Raw genomic sequence first — 24,609 nt, forward strand, 5'->3', positions numbered from 1 at the left:
CCCAAAGGAAGTAACAGTTCTGGAATAACAGTTCTACAGAATATTAATAGCCACTATATAAAAAGTCATATGAAGTAAAAGTAGGAGGCTTTTTCATGAAGGATTACTTTGAAGCCCTTCTTATGTTAAGATATACTTCACAGTTTTTTCACAGAACTACCCACACTCCTTTCCCCTTGAACTAGCTCGAAAATCTTACTGTTTTAAGTCAGCAGTTCTCAAATGTAATTAGGTCCACAAACCAGGGTCAATCTATAACAAAGTAAGAAAGGCAAGGATATATTGAGCTTTAATTAAGTTAAAATTACATTGAGCTTTAATTAAGTTAAATTAATCACTTTATAGACCATTCTGTATTTTGAGAGCATATCCTTTTCACGTTCTTGGAGCTGAAATATATCTTCTTTTACGAAATAATGGTGGTAAGTGGCAGTTTTTACCTTCCAAAATAAAAAGCTGACAACCTTACGTCAGCACACTACCTCCAGCCCACTAAGAAAAGCAAAAAGTTTATGAAAGTCAAATCTGGGAATCTTAGGAAAACTCTTATTCAAACGATGATCAAAACAATCCTCTAAGGAAAAGAGTCACCACAGAAATGGAAAGATAACCCAGAGAGAGAAATAGCATTAAAAAAAAAAAAAAGAAAGAAAAGACAACTGAGAAAAAGGAGATAGTCACGTATCAGATGCACCTAATAGAGTAGGTTACGGAAAATAAGCAATAAAAACTGTTTATTGAAGTTAACCATTCCGAAGTCACCTATGATCACTGAGCTTAAATGCCAGACTACATGAGGCTTAAAAGTAAAGACAAACAGGGTGAGTTTAGCTTACACTTTCTCAAAGCTTAGCTCCTCAGAGATCAAAAGATGTTTTGGGATAGGCAAACTTGACCATTAATACAAGCTATTGGTTAAAGAACGAAGAGGTTGTTGAAACTAGGTTATTTATTAACCATAAATATTAATAGTCTAACAAACCTACTCTTTCATAAGCTGATGATTAAGTCTGAATCTTCTGTGTAAAACATATATTAAAAACAGAATCAAATCAAAACCTCAATGAGGTACCATTACACGCCAGTCAGAATGGCTGCTATCAAAAAGTCTACAAGCAATAAATGCTGGAGAGGATGTGGAGAAAAGGGAACCCTCTTACACTGTTGGTGGGAATGCAAACTAGTAAGCCACTATGGAGAGCAGTGTGGAGATTCCTTAAAAAACTGGAAATAGAACTGCCATATGACCCAGCAATCCCACTCCTGGGCATACACACCGAGGAAACCAGATCTGAAAGAGACACATGCACCCCAATGTTCATCGCAGCACTGTTTATAATAGCCAGGACATGGAAGCAACCTAGATGCCCATCAGCAGACGAATGGATAAGAAAGCTGTGGTACATATACACAATGGAATATCACTTGGCCATTAAAAAGAATACATTTGAATCAGTTCTAATGAGGTGGATGAAACTGGAGCCCATTATACAGAGTGAAGTAAGCCAGAAAGAAAAACACCAATACAGTATACTAACGCATATATATGGAATTTAGAAAGATGGTAATGATAACCCTATATGCAAGACAGAAAAAGAGACACATGTATAGAACAGACTTTTGGACTCTATGGGAGAAGGCGAGGGTAGGATGATCTGAGAGAACAGCATCGAAACATGTATATTATCAAGTGTGAAACAGATCGCCAGTCCAGGTTGGATGCATGAGACAAGTGCTCGGGGCTGGTACACTGGGATAACCCAGAGGGAGGTGGGAGGTGGGAGGGGGGGGTTCAGGATTGGGAACACATGTAAATCCATGGCTGATTCATGCCAATGTATGGCAGAAACCACTACAATACTGTAAAGTAATTAGCCTCCAACTAATAAAAATAACTGGGAAAAAAATAAAATAAAATACTGTCTAAAAAAAAAAAACAGAATCAAAGAATTTTCTAGGAATGCTATCACCTAACAACTTGTAACAAATGGAATTTGCATTTCAAATTACAAGTGAAAGGAAACATATTGTTCTCTAAAACTTTACATAGTGTCTGGCAGAAAACAACAGGTACTTGATAATTATCTCTTAAAAAATTAATCAAAGCTTATACTCACCAATACACATATATAAGTAAAAAAAAAAAAAAGTCCACCTATCAAGCAAATATCACTATCCTATGAATGCACATATTTTTAATTTCACCTCACTTGAAGAATGAAACTAAAAACAGAGAGGCAATTCCCCACCCCAACCTCAGTTTCAGCCTATATCCTCTAGAATTAAAAATAGCTTAGCCACCTAACAGGTCAGGCAATGACAGAGGTGTTTACAATTTCAGTTGAGCGTGGTTTTGGCTCTCTTCGTGAAATTTCAGAAAATATACTTTAAAACTTTCAAATTTAGGAAAAAATATCAGTTTCATAGAACACTTTCGTATGTTCAGTCTTTTGCAACAAGTATAATATTTTGTGATCACAAAAAGATTTTTATGAACTATTATTAAAAGATCACTACCTTTTAAAAAAATTGTAAATGACACTTAAATATAACATATCACGTGTTTTTGGATTGGCAAAGAAACACCAAACATTTAGAGACAGTGTAACATTTCAAGACTATATTGGACTTTTTTAAAAAGACATCACAATATCCACAGTCATCTAAACTGTGCAAACAGAAAACAGAATGTCTCCACAATGACATTTTATTATTTAGCTAGTAATATCAGTTTGCATATCCATGATAATATATTAGTTATGTGATGAATAGTTATCTTGCATGCAATAATTAGCTATACTGCATACAATAGATAGCAGGTAACCACAGATTTAAAACAAAACCAACAACACTAATGTTGTTTAACGGCTAAGGTGCGTCCAACTCTTCTGTGACCCTAAGCACTGAATAGCCTGCCAGGTCCTCTGTGCATGGGATTTCCCAGGCAAGCATGCTGCTTCTGCTTCTGCTGCTAAGTTGCTTCAGTAGTGTCCGACTCTGTGCAATCCCACAGACGGCAGCCTACCAGGCTCCCCTGTCCCTGGGACTCTCCAGGCAAGAACACTGCATACTGGAGTGGGTTTCCATTTCCTTCTCTTGACCTGGGGATTGAACCCCGTTTCCTGCACTGACAGGCATATTCTTTACCACTGAGACACCTGAGAAGCCCAAAATGGAAAATCACTCAGCCATAAAAAAAGAAACAATGCCATCTGCAGCAATATGGATGGACCAAGAGATTATCCTGCTAAGTGAAGTAAGCCAGATAGAGAAAAACAAATTTAGATATTGCTTATATGTGGAATCTTTAAAAATAAAAATGAACAACAAACTTGTGGGTTATCAAGGGGGAAAAGAGGGGAGAGGGATAAAGTAGAGGAGTTTGGGATTAACATATACACACTATGTATAAAAATAGATAACCAGCAAGGACCTACTGTACAGCACAGGGAACGATACTCAATATTTTATAGTAACTATAAGGCAAAAGAATCTGAAAAAAAAATATGTAACAATCACTTTGCTGTACACTTGAAACACATACAACACTGTAAATCAACTACACTTCAATAAAAATAAAAGAAATTAACAAATCCCTTTTTTAAAACAGAAAAAAAAGGTAATGTCATTAGAACCCAAAACTACATGAGAATGCTCTGAAATTCAGTATAAATACATTTTTAGTAATAGAGAAGTATACTTAACCAGAGCTGCATAAACTACTCTTCTGTCTAATAGAATTCAAGAACTGCTATAGAAAAGTCCTCAGACTGTCAGTAGAGAGGTTCAAGTATCCGTAAGGAAACCTTAAACTATGAGAAGGAAATTATGATCTCTCTTGTGGTTGAAAATTGGTTTCTTTATGTTTAAAACATCTTAATATTATAAAACTATAATTCTAAAAAAAAAAACAAAAACTCACCTAGCAATAGTAAAGTGGTATTTGTGCCAGACACTCCTCAAAGAGCTGAAAGTTCTTTTTTTGATGTCTATTAATATCTTCAAAGTCAAATTCCCTGGGGGTTTTCAGTCCCTTTGCCAGATCCCCAGGTTCGGAAATCTGTTGTGGATCCTAGAACTTTCGTATTGTGGGTCCTAGAACTTTCAGGTCACGGTGGGGAGTTCTGACAAAACGTGGTCCACTGGAGAAGGGAACAGCAAACCACTTCAGTATTCTTGCCAAGAGAACCCCATGAACAGTACAAAAAGGCAAAAAGATATGACACCGAAAGATGAACTCCCCAGGTCGATAGGTGCCCAATATGCTACTGAAGAAGAGTGAAGAAATAACTCCAGAAAGAATGAACAGACGGAACCAAAGCAAAAATAACACCCAGCTGTGGATGTGACTGGTGATGGAAGTAAAGTCCAAAGCTGTAAAGAATAATATTGCATAGGAACCTGGAATGTTAGGTCAAACAGGAATTGGAAGTGGTCAAACAGGTGGTAAGACTGAATATCGACATTTTGGAATCAGTGAACTAAAATGGACTGGAATGGGCGAATTTAATTCCGATAACCATTATATCTACTACTGTTGGCAAGAATGCCTTAGGAAAAACAAAGTAGCCCTCAGAGTCAACAGAAGAGTCCGAAATGCAGTACTTGGATGCAAACTCAAAAATGACACAATGATCTGTTTGTTTCCAAGGCAAACCAGTTAATATCACAGTAATCCAAGTCTATATGCCCAACCACAAATGCCAAAGAAGCTGAAGTAGAATGATTCTATTAAGACCTACAAGACCTTCTACAACTAACACCAAAGATAGATGTCCTTTTCCTCATAGGGGATTGGAATGCAAAAGGCAGAAGTCAAGATATACCTGGAGTAACAGGCAAGTCTGGCCTTGGAGTACAAAATGAAGCAGGGCAAAGGCTAACAGAGTTTTGCCAAAAGAATGCATTGGTCATAACAAATACCCTCTTCCAACAACACAAGAGACGACTCTACACATGGACATCACCAGATGGTCAATACCAAAATCAGACTGATTATCTTCTTTGCAGCCAAAGATGGGAGAAGTTCTATACAGTCAGCAAAAACAAGACCAGGAGCTGACTGTGGCTCAGATCATGAACTGCTTATTGCCAAATTCAGACTTAAATTGAAGAAAGTAGGGAAAACCACTAGGCCATTCAGGTGTGTGTGTGTATATGTATGTGTGTGTGTGTGTATATATAACCTTTATATAATTATTTTAATTATTTTATAGATTAGCTTAAGAAATAATGTTATCAATATTCATGTCACCAAAATTGATTCTATGAGGGAAAAGTATGCTATAAAACTCTAGTGATTCAGAATACACACACACACACACACACAAAAACTACTAAAACTAATAAATCAGTTCAGCAAGGTTGCAGAATACAAGATTAACATACAGAAATCAATTGTTTCTATACACTAGCAATGAACAATCAGAAAACGAAATTAAGAAAAAATTTAATTTGCAACAGCACCATAAAGGACAAAATATTTATGGAATAAATCTAACCAAAAAGTGGAAAGCTTGTACAATGCAAACTACACAACAACAGAGGCAGGAATTAAATAAGACCTACATCAATGGAAAGTCAACTCATTTAAGTTCACAGATGTTAACACTGTTAAGATGGCAATATTTCTCAAACTGATCTACACATCTGAAGCAGTACCTATCAATATCCCAGCTGCCTTTTTTTTTTTTTTGCAGAAACTAACAGATCCTAAAATTCACATGAAGCAAGGAACAAAGAATACCCAAATAACCTTGAAAAAGAATGATGAAACTAGTGTAAGTACTTCCCAATTTCAGAACTTAAAAACAACAGTAATGAAGACATTATGATACAGGCATAAGCACACAAAAATAAATGGGTGGGATGAAATTAAGAATCCAGAAACAAACCATTACATTTATGACTGATCTTTGGAAAGACTGTCAAAACAATTTCATGGAGAAAGAAGAGTTTTTTTTAACAAATGGTTCTAGGGAATTGGTATTCACATGTAAAAAGAATAAAGCTGGGGCTTCCCTGGTGGCTCAGTGATAAAGAAATGTCTGCCAATGCAGGGGACAGGAGTTTCATCCCTAATTCAGGAAAATCCCATATGCCACAGAGCAACTAAGCCCGTGCACCACAACTACTGAAGCCCAAACCCCGAGAGCCTAAGCTCATCAACAGAAGCCACTGCGATAAGAAGCCTGTGGATGGCAAGTAGAGTAGCCCCTGCTTCCCACAATTAGAGAAAAGCCCACACAGCTACAAAGACCCAGCAGAGCTGACAAATAATTAAAAAAAAAAAGAAAAGGAATAAAGCTGGATACTTACTTCACACTGTACACAAAAATTTACACAAAATGGATTACAGATCAAATGTAAGACCTAAAACTATTCTTAGAAAAAAATCACGTAAGAGTAAATCTTTCGTGACCCTGTGTTAGAAAACAGTTTCTCAGATAACATCAAAAGCACAAGTGAAAAAGGGATAAATTAAACTTCATCAAAAATCAAAAACTTTTGTGCTTCGAAGGACACCATCAAGTGAAAAGACAACCCACAGAAGAAAATAATTACACATCATACATCTGACAGAGGACTTGTACCCAAAATGTACAAAGAATGCTTACAACTCTCAGTTTAAAAAAAAAAAAAAGAAAAGAAATAATCCAATTTTTCAAATGGCAAAGGCCCTAAATAGACACTTCTTCAAAGAAGGTATACAACAGGCCAATAACTATAGGGTTTAAAACATGCTCAACAACATCAACCATCAGGGTAGTGCAAATCAAAACCACCATGAGATACAACTGCACACCCACTAGCATGGCTTGGTTTTCTGTATTTTTTGCCTGTGCTGGGTCTTCGCTGCAGCACGCACCCTTTCTCTAGTTGCAGAGCAAGGGCTCTAGAGCTCACAGGCTCAGCAGCGGCAGCACTCAGGCTCTACAATCGCGGAGCTCAGGCTTCTCTTGTAGCAGTGCATGGGACTCTCCAGTGGCCGAGCACAGGCTCAGTATTTACAGCATGGGGACTATAGCTGTGCTGTGCAGGTTTAGTTGCCCCACAGCATGTGGGATCTTAATTCCTAGACCAAGGATTGAACCCGCATCCCCTGCAATGGAAGAAGGATTCTTAACCACTGGACCAACAGGTAAGTTCCCACAAGGATGTTTATAGTCAAGAAGACAGACAAGTACAAGCAAGGATGTAGAGAAACTGAACCCTCATTGTTGCTGCTGAGGCTATAAAGGGTGCAGGGCCTTTGGAAAATGGTTTGGCAGTTCCTCAAAACTTTAAACAGAGGTACCATCTGACCCAATAATTCCACTCATAGCTACATACGTAAAAGAGAAATGGAAGCACGTGTCCACGCAAACCCTGCATATGTATGTTTATAGTAGCATTATTCCTAGTAGCCAAAAAGTGGGGGAAGAAAACAATGTCCAGGGACTTCCCTGGTGATCCACTGCCTAAGACTCTGCACGTCCAACGCAGGGGACCCAGGACTGATTCCTGGTCAGGAAACTAGCCACAGCTAAGAGTCTGCATGCCACAACTGAAGATCCCACAAGCTGCAACAAAGATCAAAGATTCCATATGTGGCAACTAAGACTCAGTGCAGCTAGCTAGCAAATAAAGTCTAAAAATATACACAGAAAAAAATAAAAAATGTTACATCCAAAAACTGAAAACATGATGATGTAAAAAAGGAACAGAGTCCACAAACAAGCTCCTAGAAATTAAAAATAAGATTTAAGAAACAGTTTAATTGAACAGGAAAAATAAGTCAATAAAAATATCCCAGATTATTGGGGAGTACGGGTGGGGAATAGAGTAAATGATCAAGAAAATGGATAATATAAAAGAAAAGAGGCCATCAATCAAGAGATAATGCACAGGACAAAAAAAATTTTTGACCCGTGTGGATATATATTTTCATCTCTAAAAATCAGGTCTACTTTCATGTCGATGTATAGCAAAAACCACCACAATACTACAAAGTAATTATCCTCCAATTAAAATCAATAAATTTTTAAGAATTATATAGCCCCCTCCAAAAAAAAAAATCAGGTCTACTCTATATACTGCTCTGTAATAAGCGTTTAAAAAAAATTTTAATGGTAATTTGAAACATCTTTTCCTATCTAGAAACACATTTCCACAGCACTTTATTTATTTTGGTTAGTTAACATTTATCTTTCATTGAGATACAACTGACATATGCTATACTAGTTTCAGGTATACAATATGATTTGATATTTGTATATATTTTGAAATAACAATAGAAGTTTAGTTTAACATCAGTTAGCATTAAGTCTAGTTAACATCAGCTACAATCTTTTCTCTTGTATGAGAACTTTTTTAACTTCTACTCTCTTAGCAACTTTCAAATACGCAATACAGTATATTAATTATAGGTCACTATGCTGTACTTTATTTTATGAAGTTTGTACGTTTTGACCTCCTTCACCCATTTTGTCCAACCCACACCGATAGCCCACAACTCTGGCAACCATCAATCTGTTCTCCGTATCTATGAGCTTAGGTTTTTTGGTTGCTATTGTTGTTTTAGATCATACAGTATCTGTCTTTCTCTGACTTACTTCACTAAGCATAATGCCCTCAAGATCCAATCATTATGCTATCACAAATTGCAAGATCTCATTCTTTTTAATGGTTGAATATTTCATTATACACACACCTACACAACCCTATCTCATTTTCTTTATCCATTCATCCATTGACAGGCACTCAGGTTGTTTCCAAGTCTTTGCTATTATAAATATAATGCTGCAATGAACATGGGAGGTATACACAGTTGACTCCTGAACAAGTTGGGGGTTAGAGGCACCAACCAACCCCCATGCCAATGCACAGTCAAAAATCTGAGTGCTCCTATCTCTGACTCAAAAACAAAGGAACTGATAACTCAAAGTCAGTAAGCTGAAAGAGTCTTGGATAGAACTATAATCAAACTCTAGTTCATCTGATTCCACATTTTGTGATCTCTAATCAAACAAACTTTCCCCCAACGCTTAGTTAATTTAAAAATCTATAAAGTAAAAATACAGGTACTCTATTTATTGAAAAAAATCCACAGATGGGTGGAATCCACACACTTCAAACCTGTGTCCTTTTAGGTCAACTGTGTACCATTTCGAGTTACTGCTCCCATTTTCTTGAAATAAATATCCCAGAAATGGAATTGCTAGATCATATGGTAGTCCTCTGTTTTTAATTTTTTGAGGAACCTTTATACTGTTTTTCATAGATGGCTGCACCAATTTACATTCCCACCAACAGTGCACAAGGATTCCCTTTCTCTACATCCTCACCAATACTTGTTATTCGTCTTTTTGGTAACAGTCAATCTAACAGACGTGAGGGATTATTTTTAAAATAATAATAAAAGGAAATTTGAAAAGACCTTGATGCTGGGAAAGATTGAAGGCAGGAGAAGGGGACGACAGAGGATGAGACAGTTGGATGGCATTACCGACTCAACGGACCTAAGTTTGAGTTTGGGTAAACTCCAGAAGTTGGTGATGGACAGGGAGGCCTGGCATGCTGCGGTCCATGGGGTCGCAGAGTCGGACACGACTAAGCAACTGAACTGAACTGAAAGGAAATTTCCCAAGGTGGAAAGACAGAAATCTTCAAAATGATAAGACTTTCAAGGTACCGATTTTCAAGAACCCTAAATTCACATAAAACTACGTAACAGTGAAAACACAAGACTCAATAAACTTCGGAAGAGAAAAATCAAGTTACATACAAAAGAATGAGAATCAGAATTAGACTTAAGAAAAACACTAAATTCTCTAAGACAATGGATTGCCTCAAAATTGTGAAGAAAAATAATGTTCAAACTAGAATCCCAATCAACCAAACTAAATTTGAAAAACTGAAAGCATATAAAATAAATGTTAAGATCTTAAACCAATATTTGAGGATTTGGCTCTAGTAAAGTGAGGAAATATCCTCTAAAAAAGAAAAATCATGAGATGCAAGAAATAGGACACCCAATCCAAGAGAGCAACATAGAGAATCCCCATAATGGCAGCCATGAAAAAAATCTATAGAGCAACCAGTCTGGATTACAAAAAGGGAAAAAAAAAATTAAGACTGAAAAGGAATGTAAAGATAACAAAATTTAAGCAGTGGAAAGTGGAAGAGAAATCAAAGCAAAGGAAGAAACTTTTTAACCTGCCTTACAGTAGAGGAATAAAGTCTAAAGCTGACAGAATATGAAAGAAGGTTTACTTACGTTTAAAGAACTAACCAACAGAAAACCCAAAACTGGAAAGGAGAAAAGAGATGTAGGGCATAAGTGAACTGAATCTTTACCGCAGCAGGAATGTCTTTATCAAGCAGGATGTCTAAAGTGAACAAATCAAATAGCATAAAAAGTATCATTTAGCATTATGGAAATAATGAGGAGAACAAAGGAATGTAACACTTAAAAACAAAGCAATCCCCTCACAAAACAGGACTCAGAAGGCCTGAAGACTATAGTTTTTGATTTTAAATCCTTCTGTTTCTGTACTCTGATACTTTTAGTCAACTACATGCATTACCCAACTAAAGGAAATTTAAAAGTGTTTAGCATAAATGAAAAATAAACTTAGAAATAAGGCAATGAGACTTAAAAAATCATTTTTGGTAGCTGTCAGGGTGACAGAATACTTTTTAAAGTTTTTTTCATACTTAAATTTTCTACAAGTATATATATATAATATCTAATAATAAAACTAAATGACAGGTGAAGTTGAAACTGTTTTTCAAAGAGCTTGACTACATAGAAAAGAGAAGGCTACAAACATCTGGATGAGGATACAAGGTTGAGGTGAGTGCCTTTTTCCGTTCTTAAGTATGAAGAGTCTTGACCGTTTTTCTAATATGAAAGGAAGATACCAAAAGACAACTGAAAACACAAGTCAGAGAAATTGAATCTTTAAGGGAAAGACTAGCCTTGAACCAAAAAAGATACATTTCTTCTGATGTGAGGATGGGTACACTTATAGTTAAGCTGGTAGATATGAACAGCAGAAGCTGAAGCAGGTCATGTTTGAGAGCCTCAAGTTTTTTCCAAGAATTGACAAAAATCTGCCTAAGGAGAGCTGGTTAGGAATGCTAATCACCATGCAATGCATAAAACCACCCTAACTCCCTAAAGAAACAATAGATTGGAGTAGAAAGTCTCAAGGTATGGACCCTAGGGATCTACAAGGTCTACAAAGTCATAGCTAGTTTCAAAATAATATTGAGACATATCTGCCTTTTTCACTCATTCTCTCACAACTGTAGGGTGTTATTTTCCAGAGGTTAAGTGTTATATGATGATTCACTCTCAAGATTAATGGGATATATACATAAGTATTCTCATTTTTAAATTTTCTTAGTTTTAATTTATAATCAGTAAATATTAAGAGATGACTCTTGAAAAATTTCTTGTGATTCTCAATAATTAAATAAGAGTGTAAAGAAAAAAAAAAAAAAGAGTGTAAAGGGGGGACACTTCTCTGGTGGTTCAGTGGTCAAGAATACACCTCCCAATGCAGGAACTCGGGTTCCATCCCCGGTTGGGGAGCTAGGATTTCACATGACTCAGGGCAACTAAGCCCTCGCACTGCAACTAGAGAGCCCCTGAGCCATGCCTCAACTAAGACCCCATGCTGCCAAAAATAAACAAATATTTTTATTTATTTATTTATATAAATATTTTTTAAAGGGAGGGGGGAGTGTAAAGGGCTCCTGAGACCAAAAAATTTTGAGAATCACTGCACCAGTGAATACTACAAGAATATTCTAAATTTTTAATCTTTGCAAATGACCACTCTTGTTTGTTCCTCTCTAAATGAACAGCAAAAACTCTTGAAATAAAAAAAAAAAGAAAAAGGAAAAACATTATATTCTGCAGGCTGTTTTTGAAAAAGAAAAATCTAAGAGATAGATTGAGACATAAAGTGGAAAATACTGTGATACCTAGAAAAAACATAAAAGAGGACACTCAGGAAAAACTTGATTTGGGGAAGGATTCAACTCCCCTTGACAATTCTCATCAACCCAAAGGAAAACCAGTGCCCACTGTTTTCATTATAACCTAGAACCTTATTTTAGTTAAAAAGTTCCTAGTAGGTCATTTACTTCCTAACTAATGAAAGAAAAAAAAAAAAAAACCCTCCTTATAATATCCCTAAATAAGTGGATGATCTAGCCTCTGTTTAAATGTTTCCCTGAGAAGAGAATTCTCTAATTCATAGCACCTAAATGCAATTTTACAAAATATTTAACAGTTCACAAAGTCCCCAGTCTACAAAGTTCCATTAACTACTTTATTAACCTCTTAAAGTATTTCAAATGAGTATGATGGAAACAGTACTAAAATATTTTTCAAGTATGAAAAACATGTCTATTATTAGTCTTCCCTTTGTAAGCTCTTAGTAATGTTTTAATAAGAACTGGTAAGTTTCTAAACTTGATCCCAGAACAAAATTCAGTACTTCTTAACCCTGGCTGCAAAACAAAATCAAGTGTGAAAAATTTTTAAACACAAAAATATACAAAAGCTTGCACCAAATTTCTCAAATCAGAATCTCCAGGGTGTGAGTTCTAGGAAACTGGTCTTTGTTTTAGTTTGGTTTTTCAGTTCTATGGGTGCTTATCTAACATGAGTTAGCAGCACTGGTCATCCCAAAATATCAAGAGCTGGTATTTTTCAAATTTTAATATAGTTTTTAAAAATTCAACATTCGGTTCAGTAACACTTCTAAAAATATTATATTCAACAGGGTACATGGCAGTTTAGCTAACAAGTCTGAAGTCATAATTATGAATGGGGCAAAATAAATTATTCATTATTTGACATACTCATCATCTGGAGAGGAAAGTTGTAGAGGGTGTTTTTAATGTATAGGTTTCATCATAGGTATTTCTCTTGTTCTATACAACTCTTCAGGAAAAAGATTTTGGAAAATAATACTAAACAATTACATTGCACCTAGAATTTTTAAAGCGCTTTCTCCTTTATTTTCCTTCTTGACCCTCCCAGATATCCCATGAATAACACCTGTGGGTAACATCCCTGTTTCACAAGTAAAGAAACTAAAACTGCTGCAGTTAGTAGATTAAACAAAAACCCAAATCTTCTGAGTGTACATTCACTACTTCCCAGTAGACAACTGTGTCTTTCCACCTCAACCCCCCACTACAACCTACAAAAATTGTGGGAGCTTTATCTGCAATATAAACTTCACTAGTAAGAGTAGAGAAAAACAAAAGTTGACTTTTTAGAATCTGACCAACTGAAACCAAACCAAATTTGACCTCGTCTTGCTATGCCTGATTTGGTCCACTTTTGTCCCCCTAATTTTTATTTTTTAATCAAACATTTTAGTTTGAGATAATTGTATTTTATAAGTAGCTGTAAGAAATAACAGATTCTGTGTAACTCTTATCCAATGGTAGCATCTTTGAAAACTTCAGAATAATATCACAAGCAAAAATAGTAACATCAATACAGTCAAGATACTAATATTTCCATCATCAATAGGATCCCTCACATTACCTTGTTCCCCTAATTTTTATATCCTCATCTTAGGGAACATTTGGAAGTAAACACGCTAGAGTTCACGGGGTCACAAAGACTGAGCGACTGAACAACTCATTAAGTCCCTACTCAGTTTTATCCATTCAAAGTAACAGAACTGACTTCACAAGCCATTAAAAAAACCTTTATGTTACACCCTTAAAGTGTTGGTTAGGACTGTCACCACATAATGTTAAGATTCTTAAGCCACTACTATAATATACCTTGTAGAATGGGATTTTTCAAGCTAAGACTGCAGTTACAGTTTTATGAAACAAAAATTTTAACAGATATGCATACTGCCAAGATTCCAGTATTTATATTAGGTAAATTATATAAATTAAAGTGAACAGTAATTAGGGAGACAGAGGAGCCTGAGAAAGGCTACATGTGAGCTTCCTAGAAAGAAAAAAATATTCTGTGATACCATGATAGAAATATATACAGTTATATGCATTTGTCAAAACTGTACTGGAATTAGGGAATGGTTTCTTAAGTATGACATCAAAAGCACAAGCAAGGGACTTCCCTGATAGCTCAGTGGTTAAGAATCCAATGCAGGAGGCATGAGTTTGATCCCCCATCCACGAAAATCCCACATGCTGCAGAGCAACTAAGCCCAAGCTCCACAACTACTAAGCCAACACTCCAGAGGCCAGAAACCTTAATGCTGCAACTACTGAAGCCCAGGCACCCTAGAGCCCATGCTCCACAAGAGAGGCCACCACAATGAGAAGTTGGCACACCTATCTAGAGAAAAGCCGCAGCAGCAATGAAGACTCACCACAGCCAAAAAATGATAATAATAATGAAAAAAAGCACAAGCAAAAAAGAAAAAGGGGATAACTTAAACATCTTCAAAATTGAAAACTTTTGTGCTTCAGTGGGTATCATTAAGTGAAAAGACAACCCACAGGAGATAACATCATACATTTGATAAGGGACTTGGATTCAAAATATACAAAGAATGCTTACAACTCTCACTAAAAAGAGAATCCAATTTTTTTAAATAGGCAAAAGACCTGACTAGGCAGTTATTCAAACAAGATATACCACAGCCCAAATAACTACAGGGTTTAAAACATGCAACAGCATTAGCCATCAGGGTAATGCAAATCAAAACCACAATGAGAAACCACTGCACACCCAGTAGGATGGTTATAATCAAAAAGACAAGTATAAGCAAGGATATGGAGAAAAGGGAACCCCTGTAGTTGCTGGTGAGGCTATATAAAAGGGTCCAGGGCCTTTGGAAAATGGTTTGGCAGCTCCTCAAAACTTTAAACACAGAGGTCATCATCTGACCCAGTAATTCCACTCATAGCTATGCACCTAAAAGAAATGGAAGTACATATCCATACAAACCCTGCATATGTATGTGTATGGTAGCATTATTCATTAATAGCCAAAAAGTGGGGATAAAACAATGTCAATGAACTGATGAATGAATAAACAAACAAACTGTAGTATGTCCATACAATGAAATATATTTTAACCATAAAAAGGAAGTACTTACTACAAGTGCTACAACATGGATGTACCTTGAAAACATCATAATGGGTGAAAAGTAGCCAAACGCAAAAGGCCCCAAAAATGTATGATTCCACTCATATGAAATGTTCAAGATAGGCAAAATACAAACACAGAAAGATTAGTGGTTGTCCAGGATAGGGGCAGGGAAGAATAAAGAGTGACTACTAATGAATACAGACTTTCATTTTGGGGTAAGGAAAATGTTCTGAAATTAGATAATGGTGACGGCTGCACAACTCTGAATATACTAAAAATCACTGAATTGTAAGTTAAAAGGGTACATACATGTGAATTATGTATGCATGCATGCTAAGTCACTTCAGTCGTGTCCAACTCTTTGCAACCCCGTGGACCTAGCCCGCCAAGCTCCTCTGTCCTTGGGATTTCCCAGGCAAAAATACTGAAGTGGGTTGCCTTTTCTTCCTCCAGGGGATCTTTCCAACCCAAGTACCAAACCCACATCTCCTGAGGTTCCTGCACTGCAGGTGGACTTTTTACCACTGAGCCACCAGAGAAGCCCAAAATGCTGCCTCTCCCTTATGACTGAGTGCCTGCCCGCTAAGACACTTCAGGCATGTCTGACTCTTTGCAACTCTATAGATTGTAGCCCGCCAGGTTTCTCTGTCCATGGGATGGAGAATCCTATGGATTCTTGTTGCCATGCCCTCCTTCAAGTAATCTTCCCAACCCAGGGACGAACCCACGTCTCTTATGTCTCCTACACGAGCAAGCATGTTTTCTACCGCTACCCCACCTGGGAAGCTTCCAGGTGTGTGTGTGTATGTATATATATATATACATATATACATATATAAAACATGCATTATATCACAAGCTATTAAAGTGTAGAGTTAATATCTGCATTTCAATATGTACAAATTTTCTATCAAAAAGCTCATTATACTTCTGTTCACTTTATGTGTTTGAAATTTTATGTGTAAAAATAACAAATTATGTTAAATAGCAAAGTAAACTAATTTTCCTAAAATCCATTTCTGTTGTTTTTGACAAAAGAAAAAGAATCTTGTATCTTAAAAAAAACAAGAGACATTGCTACCTTCTTTGTGCTTTTGCAATGTTATGTGAAAACAGATAAATGACAGAAGACACGGTGTGTGCAAAGTGAAGATTACTTCACCTTAAAAAGGTACAAAGAGAATGTGAATCCCCTCAGTTCAAAGATAGTTCCTTACCCTTGGGTTCCTGTGGTTTCCATGGTTAATGGGTATGACAATTCCTAATAAACAGATGCAATAATACTGTGCTGTCCCATACAGCAGTCACATATGGCCACTTTAATTTTAGTTTAAATGAAGTATACTAAATTATAAATTCAATTATCAGCCTCACCAGTTACATTTCTAGTGTTCAACACCACATGTGCCTATGGCTACCATACTGGATACAGCGGATATAGACAGCTGCCATCACTGCAGAAAGTTCCACTGGAGAACACTACTGAAACACATTAAAAAACATCCACAGAGAAACTATCAGAGTCCAATTTAGGGTTGTGATGCTGTATTTTGGGCTTCCCCGGTGGCACTAGTGGTAAAGAACCAGCCTGCCAATGCAGAAGATGTAAAAGATGCGGGTCAGATCCCTGGGTCAGGAAGAGAACACAGCAGTTCACTCCCGCGTTCTTGCCTGGAGAATCCCATGGACAGAGGAGCCCGGCAGGCCCCAGTCCACATGGTCGCAAAGATTCGGAGAGGACTGAAACAACTTAACACACACACACACACACACACACACACACACACACACGAAACAAATCTTGAAGAACAGGGAAAACAAAGCATAATATATCAACAAAGAAATATCATTCATGGAAGTTTAGACTAAAAAAAGCTACAGTTAAATTTTACTTTCAGAATGACCAAGCTATAGATGTTGGCCTTGGCAACTGCTCAGAGGCAAATTTCCCCATCTGTTAAACTAGATTATCACTATACTGCCAGTTTCCTAAAGTCAGATGTAAAGATTATGCTGAAATATAAAGCAAAGTATCCTTTCAGTCAAAGATCTAATGAAAAGGTCTATTTATAATCCATGACATCAAAGAGTTTATGACCCATAGCAAAATACACAGAATAAAATTAATTTCCTAATTGAGTTCTGAGGTAACAGGCATAATTAAAAGCATAATTAAATAAACTTTGTCTCATCTAGATATAATGTTTGGCCAGATGATTTCTATACTTCTACTTCTAAAACTGTGAGGACGCTTCATCCCGGTAGGTGTAGATTTCGTTAATGTCCACTGACATGAATGTGCAGTATCAGGAAACAGGTGCACTCTTAATTCAAATATTTTAAAATATTTTTAGCACTTAAAAAAAAATGGAGGTGAACAAATTTAAAATGTGAATTCAAATAGATTTTTATATTTAGAAACCTAAAAAAAAAACAAAAACAAAAAGCTTCACCTCATAGTCCCTTCCCAAGTTATCACTACAAACGCTTGGAGGGTGAAAAACATTCCAAATATCAAAGGATCGAACCGGGGGCTCCCGCATTGCAGGCGGATTCTTTACCAGCTGAGCTCCCAGGGAAGCCTCAAAAATATAACAGAAGTTTAAAATCAGCTCTTTCCTTGCCAAAACTACTGGGCTCTTAAAGCTTAGTCAAAATGGTTCCATTTAAAGCATTTCAAACCTCCGGAAAGGTCACTCAATAACCGACGTACACTTTATTTCATTCACACTAAATACTTCTAAATGCACTGTCTTTGCAATCCATTGCCAAAGAAAGAAATTCTCGAGAATGAAAACACGGAAACTGAAACCAGCCTACACCGAAGGTGTACAGAAGGGTCACCTGGAATCAATCTGAAGGAGAAAGTTACTACTACCGGAGCATCTGGAGTCAAATCAGGCACTATATACATATTTCTAGTTCTATACTGACCTCACATGGTGCTTTCTTACGCTATACATAGGCCTACCTAGGTTTATATATTTGAATTAGTAAATGGATTCTATCTTCAACCAAAGTTAAATGTTTTAAAGAATAGAATAGCATTTCATACCCCTTTTCCCATTGTTCACGAACCCTTACAGTTCGTCAAAACACCCCGATAAATCCATCTCATCTGTTCCCTCTAGTTGCTTCCAAAGAAAAATTCTAACAACCAAGGACGCCAGATTGTACAACACACAGTAAAGAGTCCTGGCACTACTGAAACATGTTAAGAAATCTTGGCAAATTAGTTAAAATCTCTTAAGCCGTAATTACCTCAGTTGTAAAGTGAATACAATAATACAAATCTACATCCGAGTAGGCATTAAGAGTTAGATTTAATTAAACAGAAGAACTGCCTCAGATTTTTGGTGGGCTCCGAATATAAGGTACCTCTCGCCCATCTCACACTTTTCCTTCCACTTCTTCCCTTTAAGTTTGCGGGGTTTGCTCTCAGGCTCTACTTAAGTGTTCCCCTTAACCTCACACTCCATCCTGCTCTTCTACTCTATCCCCAGACTCCAATTCCATACAATTTCACCACCCTCCGGTTTCAAGCGGCTACCTCCCTTTGGGCCCTCTAAGGTCCCAGACCACCCCTTCACTCAGGTCCCCACATCTCCCTCAGTCCCCATTTCCCAACGGCTCCTCCCCTTGGTTCCCCACCCCCTCATCACCAGGTTCATCCTGCCCCTCCAACCGTCTCCCGCCCCCAGGTTCCTTCCTGCCCCTCCAAACACAGCTTCCCCGTCTCAACGTTTCATCTTGTTCCTCCAACCGACTTCCCCCAATGCCCTGCTCGCTCCTTTAGTCCCTATTTTCTCCAATACCCAACTGACTACTCCTTTCCATCCATTCTTTTCAAGGCACCCCCATACACATACTGGAGCCCCCACCCCCACCTTGAGCCTCCATCTTTCCCTTTTGCTTCCTTTCTTCCTCCTCCCCACCCCCTCCACCTCCTCCGGAAGAGCCTGGTTCCCAGGCCAAGGTCTCTCACCTCATTCGGTCACTTCAGTGGTGCCAACCGCTTCATACAGGAAAAAACAGCCAATCACGACCCCGTGGGCGCTTCCCTTGCGAGTCCGAGCACTTACTAGGCACCCGCCCCACCGGGCACCCCGCACATACACACGCACAAACCGAGGTCCTGGGGACGAGGGTTGGGGAGGGGTAGAGTGAGCGTTCTTACACCGGCCTCAAACACAGACCACTTCGCTACAACCCTTCGCCATTTTGGTTTCCCGCGGACTGCCGGTGCATTCTGGGAGAGCGGAGCGCCTCCGGTGCCGAATGGCAGCTCTCCAGAGCCGCGAGGGGGCGGGGACTGCGGGGCGAGCGCGGAAGAACACCGCGCTCTGCGTCCGCGGCTAGGGCTGAACAAAGAAGGACTCTTTGACTTTGTGGTGGGCTAAGTCCTTCCGCCGCCGGCGCTAACACAATAGTGAACGGTGTTCTCTGGTCTACCGGCGGTCCTGCGGCTGTTTCTGTTACAGAGGAAAGCTTGTGTTCAACTTTCACATTGCATGTTCTGTTCCTGACAAATGGCACGGTACCCCTTACGTCTTGCCCTGCCAATTTTTCTTCTATGGAGAAAATCTCTTACCTTCATCTTGAGGCCTGTTCGAATTTCATTCAGCGGGGAAGAGGCCCGGGACGTCAGAATCACATTTTGTTCCGCGATTATTGTCCAGCTCCAAATTCCTTCCTATCAGGAGGAGATTTTCACACTTTTTTCCCTGACGATGAAAGGTTTCTCTGCTTATCTGCTTTGCAGATCCTTACTAATTGTGATGGAATCTGAGAATAATTTCGTCCTAAGTGGTTTATTTTGGGAATATAAAACTTTTTTCTACTAGAGCAGACCCTTAGCCTACGAATATTCTGCTGCAGATGTCCCAAGTGACAGAGAGTGAATGCTTGTCTCTGTGACTTCTACTTAGATAAAACCCAACTCCTCTTAATAGCCACATGTGGTGCCTTTGTTTATAACTGTCAAAATACTTAAAAAATCATTTTTAATTTTTGTCTCATTACTTCACAGGGATAATTAGTACCATGTTTTCCCGTCTAAGAAGACAGCCTCAATCTATCTGCTACCTTTCAAGTTTCATTTTTATGATAACCTATTTTCTCACAAATTTGTCTTCAATCCCCTTCACACTTTTGGTTGAATAGAGTTTAACTTTTTTTTTTAAAGGTATACTTGCTGTGCAGCTAAGCCTAATCACAGAACATCAATTTTAGAGAACATTTGGTCTAAATTCCCCTCAACAATTCTCTCAAGCCTCAGCTTCAACATCTTATAGTGATTCAGTACCTCGGAGGCAGTCATTTCGTTTTCACAAACGCTAATAATTAGAAAGTCCGTCCTTTTATAAATGTACAATCTGCCTTCCTATAATTTCCGCTTATTGGTCTAACTTTTAGCTTCTTTAGCCACAGTTCTGATCTTTTATACTTTAGAGAAGTCAACGATGCCTGTCTTTTTGGGGAAAAAAAAAAAAGTTTGCTTTTTCCCTATGTAAACATATGAGTACAAAAGTGCAATCATTTCATTTTAGGAAGCCAGGTGCTCAGGGAATCGAGGGCAGTGAGGGAATCACAGTAAAATGCAAAGAATTTCTGTAACTGTGGTCTCAGAAATTGCTGCTAAGTAAGCAATGTGCCATGGATTAGAACCTTAAGAAGAAACAAATGTGGAACCTCTCAGAAGGACAAAGCAAAACAACTCCAGTCAGAGTAAACTGTACTCTTATTGTTATGTATTTCTCTGATGGTCATAGGGGTTGCTCACACAAATTCTGGTTCTCCTTTCTTCCAGACACAGTAAAATTGCATTTTATTGCACCTAGAGTTAGGTATGGCTGTGTAACTCATTTTCATCAATAAAATGGAAGAGAAAATCAATCACTCTCTAGGAAAATCTTTAAGAGGCAGTTGCACATCCCCTCCTGCTTGCTGTGGTAATCCTGGAAGCATGTGTTGTGATGGAATATCTTTCATTTTGGGTCCCTAAATGAAAAGAGCAGAGACTAACATTGTGCAACCGTCACCACAGTCCAGTTTTAGAAGACTTTGACCACCCTAAAAAAATCCATTATGCCCATTTATAATCAATCCTTATTCCAGCTCCTAACCCCAGACGATCTGTCATCTGTTGCTGTAGATTTGCCTTTTCTGGCCATTTGGTATAAATGGACTGATACAACGTGTAGTCTGTTGGTCTCACCTCTTTCACTCAGCACAATGTTTTTGAGGTTCATCCACATTGTACCATGTGTCCCTAGTTCTTTCCTTTCTATTGTTGAATAGTACCCCACTGTATGAATGTATTCTGTTATCCATTCACCAGTTTGGGGCTACTATGAATAATCTGCTATGAATGTTTGTGTACAACTCTTGTGTAGATACTTGTTTTTGTTTTTCTTTGATAGATTCCTACAAGTGGAATTGCTGCATTGTATAGTCAGTTTATATTAAACCTTTTAAGATACTGCCAAACTGTTTTCCAAAATGTGAGCAGGAAAAGTGTGTGGGCGGGTTCTGATTTTTTCACATCCTCACCAGTATTTGTTATTGTTTATCTTTTTTATTTTACTCTTCCAGTGGGAATGAAGTAGTTACTCATAATGATTTCAATCTGATTTTCCCTAATGGCTAGGTAATGTTGAGCATCTTTTCATGTTCTTATTAGCCTTTCCTACATCTTTTTTGGTGAAACATATATTCAAATCTTTTACCCACTTTTTAACTGTATTGTTTGTCTTTTTTCAAGTTATAAGAAGTCTATATATATCCTGGATACAAATCCTTTATCAGATACATGATTAGCAAATATTTTTTCCCAGTCTATGGTTTGTCTTTTCATTTTCTTAGTGGTATCTTTTGAAGCACTAAAGTTTCTTAATTTTGATGAAATCCAATGTAATTTTTTTCAATGCCATATGCTTTCTTTAAAATTTTTATTTACTTCTTTAGTTGAAGGATAATTGCTTTACAGAATTTTGTTGGTTTCTGCCAAACATCAACATAAATCAGCCATAGGTATACATATGTCCCGCAATCTTGAACCTCCCTCCCGTCTTCCTCTCCATCCCACCCCTCTAGGTTGCTACAGAGCCTCTATTTGAGTTCCCTGAGTCATACAGCAAATTCCCATTGGTTATCTGTTTTATGCACAGTAGTATAAGTTTCCATGTTATTCTCTCCATACATCTCACCCTTTCCTTCCTCCTCCCCGCCCCTATGTCCATAAGTCTGTTCTCTGTGTTTGTGTCTCTATTGCTGCCCTGCAGAAAATCTCGTTAGTACTATCTTTCTGGATTCCATATATATGCATGGTATATGATATTTATCTTTCCCTTTCTGACTTACTTCACTCTATATAATAGGCTCTGGGTTCATCCACCTCATTAAAACTGACTCAGATGCATTCGTTTTTATGGATGAGTAATATTCCATGCCGTATGCTTTCAATGTTATTTCTAAGAACTCTTTGCCTGACCCAAGATCACGAATATTTTCTATTATGTTTTCTTCTGAAAATTTTATAGGTTTAGTTCTTACGTTTAAGTCTACGATCCATTTGAGTTAATTTTTGTGTACACTGTGAGATATAGGCCTGTATTCATCTTTTTGCATGTAGATATTTAGAGATATAAACTATTGCTACATTAAGCCACTGCAATTTGGAATTGTCTGCCACCCAGAATATTTTGGTTTACTCTGACTGAAACAGTCCAGATGTCTTAATAGGTAACACAACTCAATAATAGCATTTAGCTCTCTACTGTATTCAAAGCCAAAAATGAAAAATGCAAAAATTAAAATATTAGGTAACTCTCAAATTTTGTAAAAATTTATAATTGAAAAATCACAAGGAATGTATAAACTTAAGAGCTCTCAATTATTAGCTATCACTCTTTGTGGGGGAAAAGCTAGAAGACCTTTTGCATTGTTCATTGTGCAGAGATAGAAATGCAAATAACCAGAGAAGTCAAAGAAACGTACCCTTATAGAGTTTGTTTTCACTGGTCTGAAAAGTGAAATGGATCTGAAACTGTACTATTAGTCTTCTTTTATCAAGTTATAAGAAGTCTTTATATATCCTGGATACATAAAAAAAGAATGTTTTCATAATAATCATATCAAAAAGATTCATTAAAATTCCTTTCCTTCTTATCCAAAGCTTAAACATGGCAACCCACTCCAATATTCTTGTCTGGAGAATCCCATGAACAGAGGAGCCTGATGGGCTATTGTCCATGAGATCACAAAGAATCAGACAGGACTGAGCAACTAACAACTTTAAAGGACGACGAATATAACATGAACATTACTTTTAAGCTCATTTATTTGTTGTGACAGTATATATAGCAAATTTAGACCCTTCATATAATACATCTTTTTTTAATACATCTTAAAATATAATGTGCCCCATCAGTTTATTGCCTACCATTTCAAAATTCACCGTTTATTACATGCTTTCTGAAAATGGGTGTGGCTCTTTTAAATATTTTTCCCTCACCAGCAGCACATGCACCTTCCTCAAACTTTTCAAATCAACTTTCCCCTACCCTTATAGCTCAATTGGTAAAGAATCCACCTGTGATGCAGGAGACCCCGGTTCGATTCCTGGGTCAAGAAGATCCACTGGAGAAGGGATAGGCTACCCACTCCAGTATTCTTGGGATTCCCTTGTGGCTCAGCTGGTAAAGAATCCATCCACAATGTGGGAGACCTTGGTTCGATCCCTGGGTTGGGGATCTCCCCAACCAGGGATCTCCCCTGGAGAAGAGAGAGGCAACCCACTCCAGTATTCTGGCCTAGAGAATCCCATGTACTGTATAGTCCATAGGGTCACAAAGAGTTGAACACAACTGAGCAACTTTCATTCACTCACTCCCCTACCCTAATCCCAGAAGAATGTATTGTGCTTCTTTCAAGTGATACTTGTGCTGTCCTGGCAATCAAAATTTAAGGTAAGTGAAAACTGTGTGTGCAGTCAACAAATCACTCAATTCAGAGTCATAAGGAACCACAGATAGACCAGTGGTTCAGACTCCACGCTTCTGTTGCTGGGGGCATGGACTGGATTCCTAGGGGAACTAAGAGCTTACATGCTGCATGACACAGCACCCGCCCCCCCCCCCCAAAAAAGAGTCATAAGAACTAGGTTCCAATTCATGCTTGTGACACACCTTTGTTATGACACAAGCTTCTGAAAATGAAATCACTGAAAGCTAGGAGGAAGGGGATAAGAGAGAGAGAGAAAGAATTATCTGTCTTTATCTGCTTTGCTCTGCTATTTCTCCACTGAGTGTTCAAAAATGCAGACAAGGTAAGACGGAAAGCATAATGTGAAAGGTGGAATAACAAAAGCAGGAACCCTGGAAGACAAAGTACCTCAGTCACTGGCTAGCCTCTCACTTTATTAGCTGAATGATCTTGGGCCAGGTTCCTAAACTCTCACAACCTGAGCTTGTTTGTCTGTTCAATGAGGAGGATAAGAATATCAACATTAAAGCTTTATC

At 37.7% G+C, this 24,609-nt stretch overlaps 1 protein-coding gene across 4 annotated transcripts in view; it reads right to left on the bottom strand.

Annotated features, from left to right (window-relative positions):
- Positions 1 to 19,355, bottom strand: part of MTF2 (metal response element binding transcription factor 2) — a 78,647-nt gene extending 59,292 nt beyond the window's left edge. For 2 of the 4 annotated variants that reach the window (XM_043876882.1, XM_043876881.1), the window contains exon 1: positions 19,074 to 19,354. Coding sequence is in view for 2 of the 4 variants with exons in the window: in XM_043876881.1 (XP_043732816.1) it covers positions 19,074 to 19,078 (5 nt within the window). In the remaining 2 variants the exon portion in view is untranslated. Of the gene's footprint in view, positions 1 to 19,073 lie in introns of all 4 variants that reach the window. The other 2 variants (XM_043876883.1, XM_043876880.1) reach the window with 2 other exon arrangements.
- Between the last annotated feature and the right edge of the window lie 5,254 nt (positions 19,356 to 24,609).

Source organism: Cervus elaphus, chromosome 20 (assembly GCF_910594005.1).
Source record: "Cervus elaphus chromosome 20, mCerEla1.1, whole genome shotgun sequence".
Lineage (NCBI taxonomy): Eukaryota > Metazoa > Chordata > Mammalia > Artiodactyla > Cervidae > Cervus > Cervus elaphus.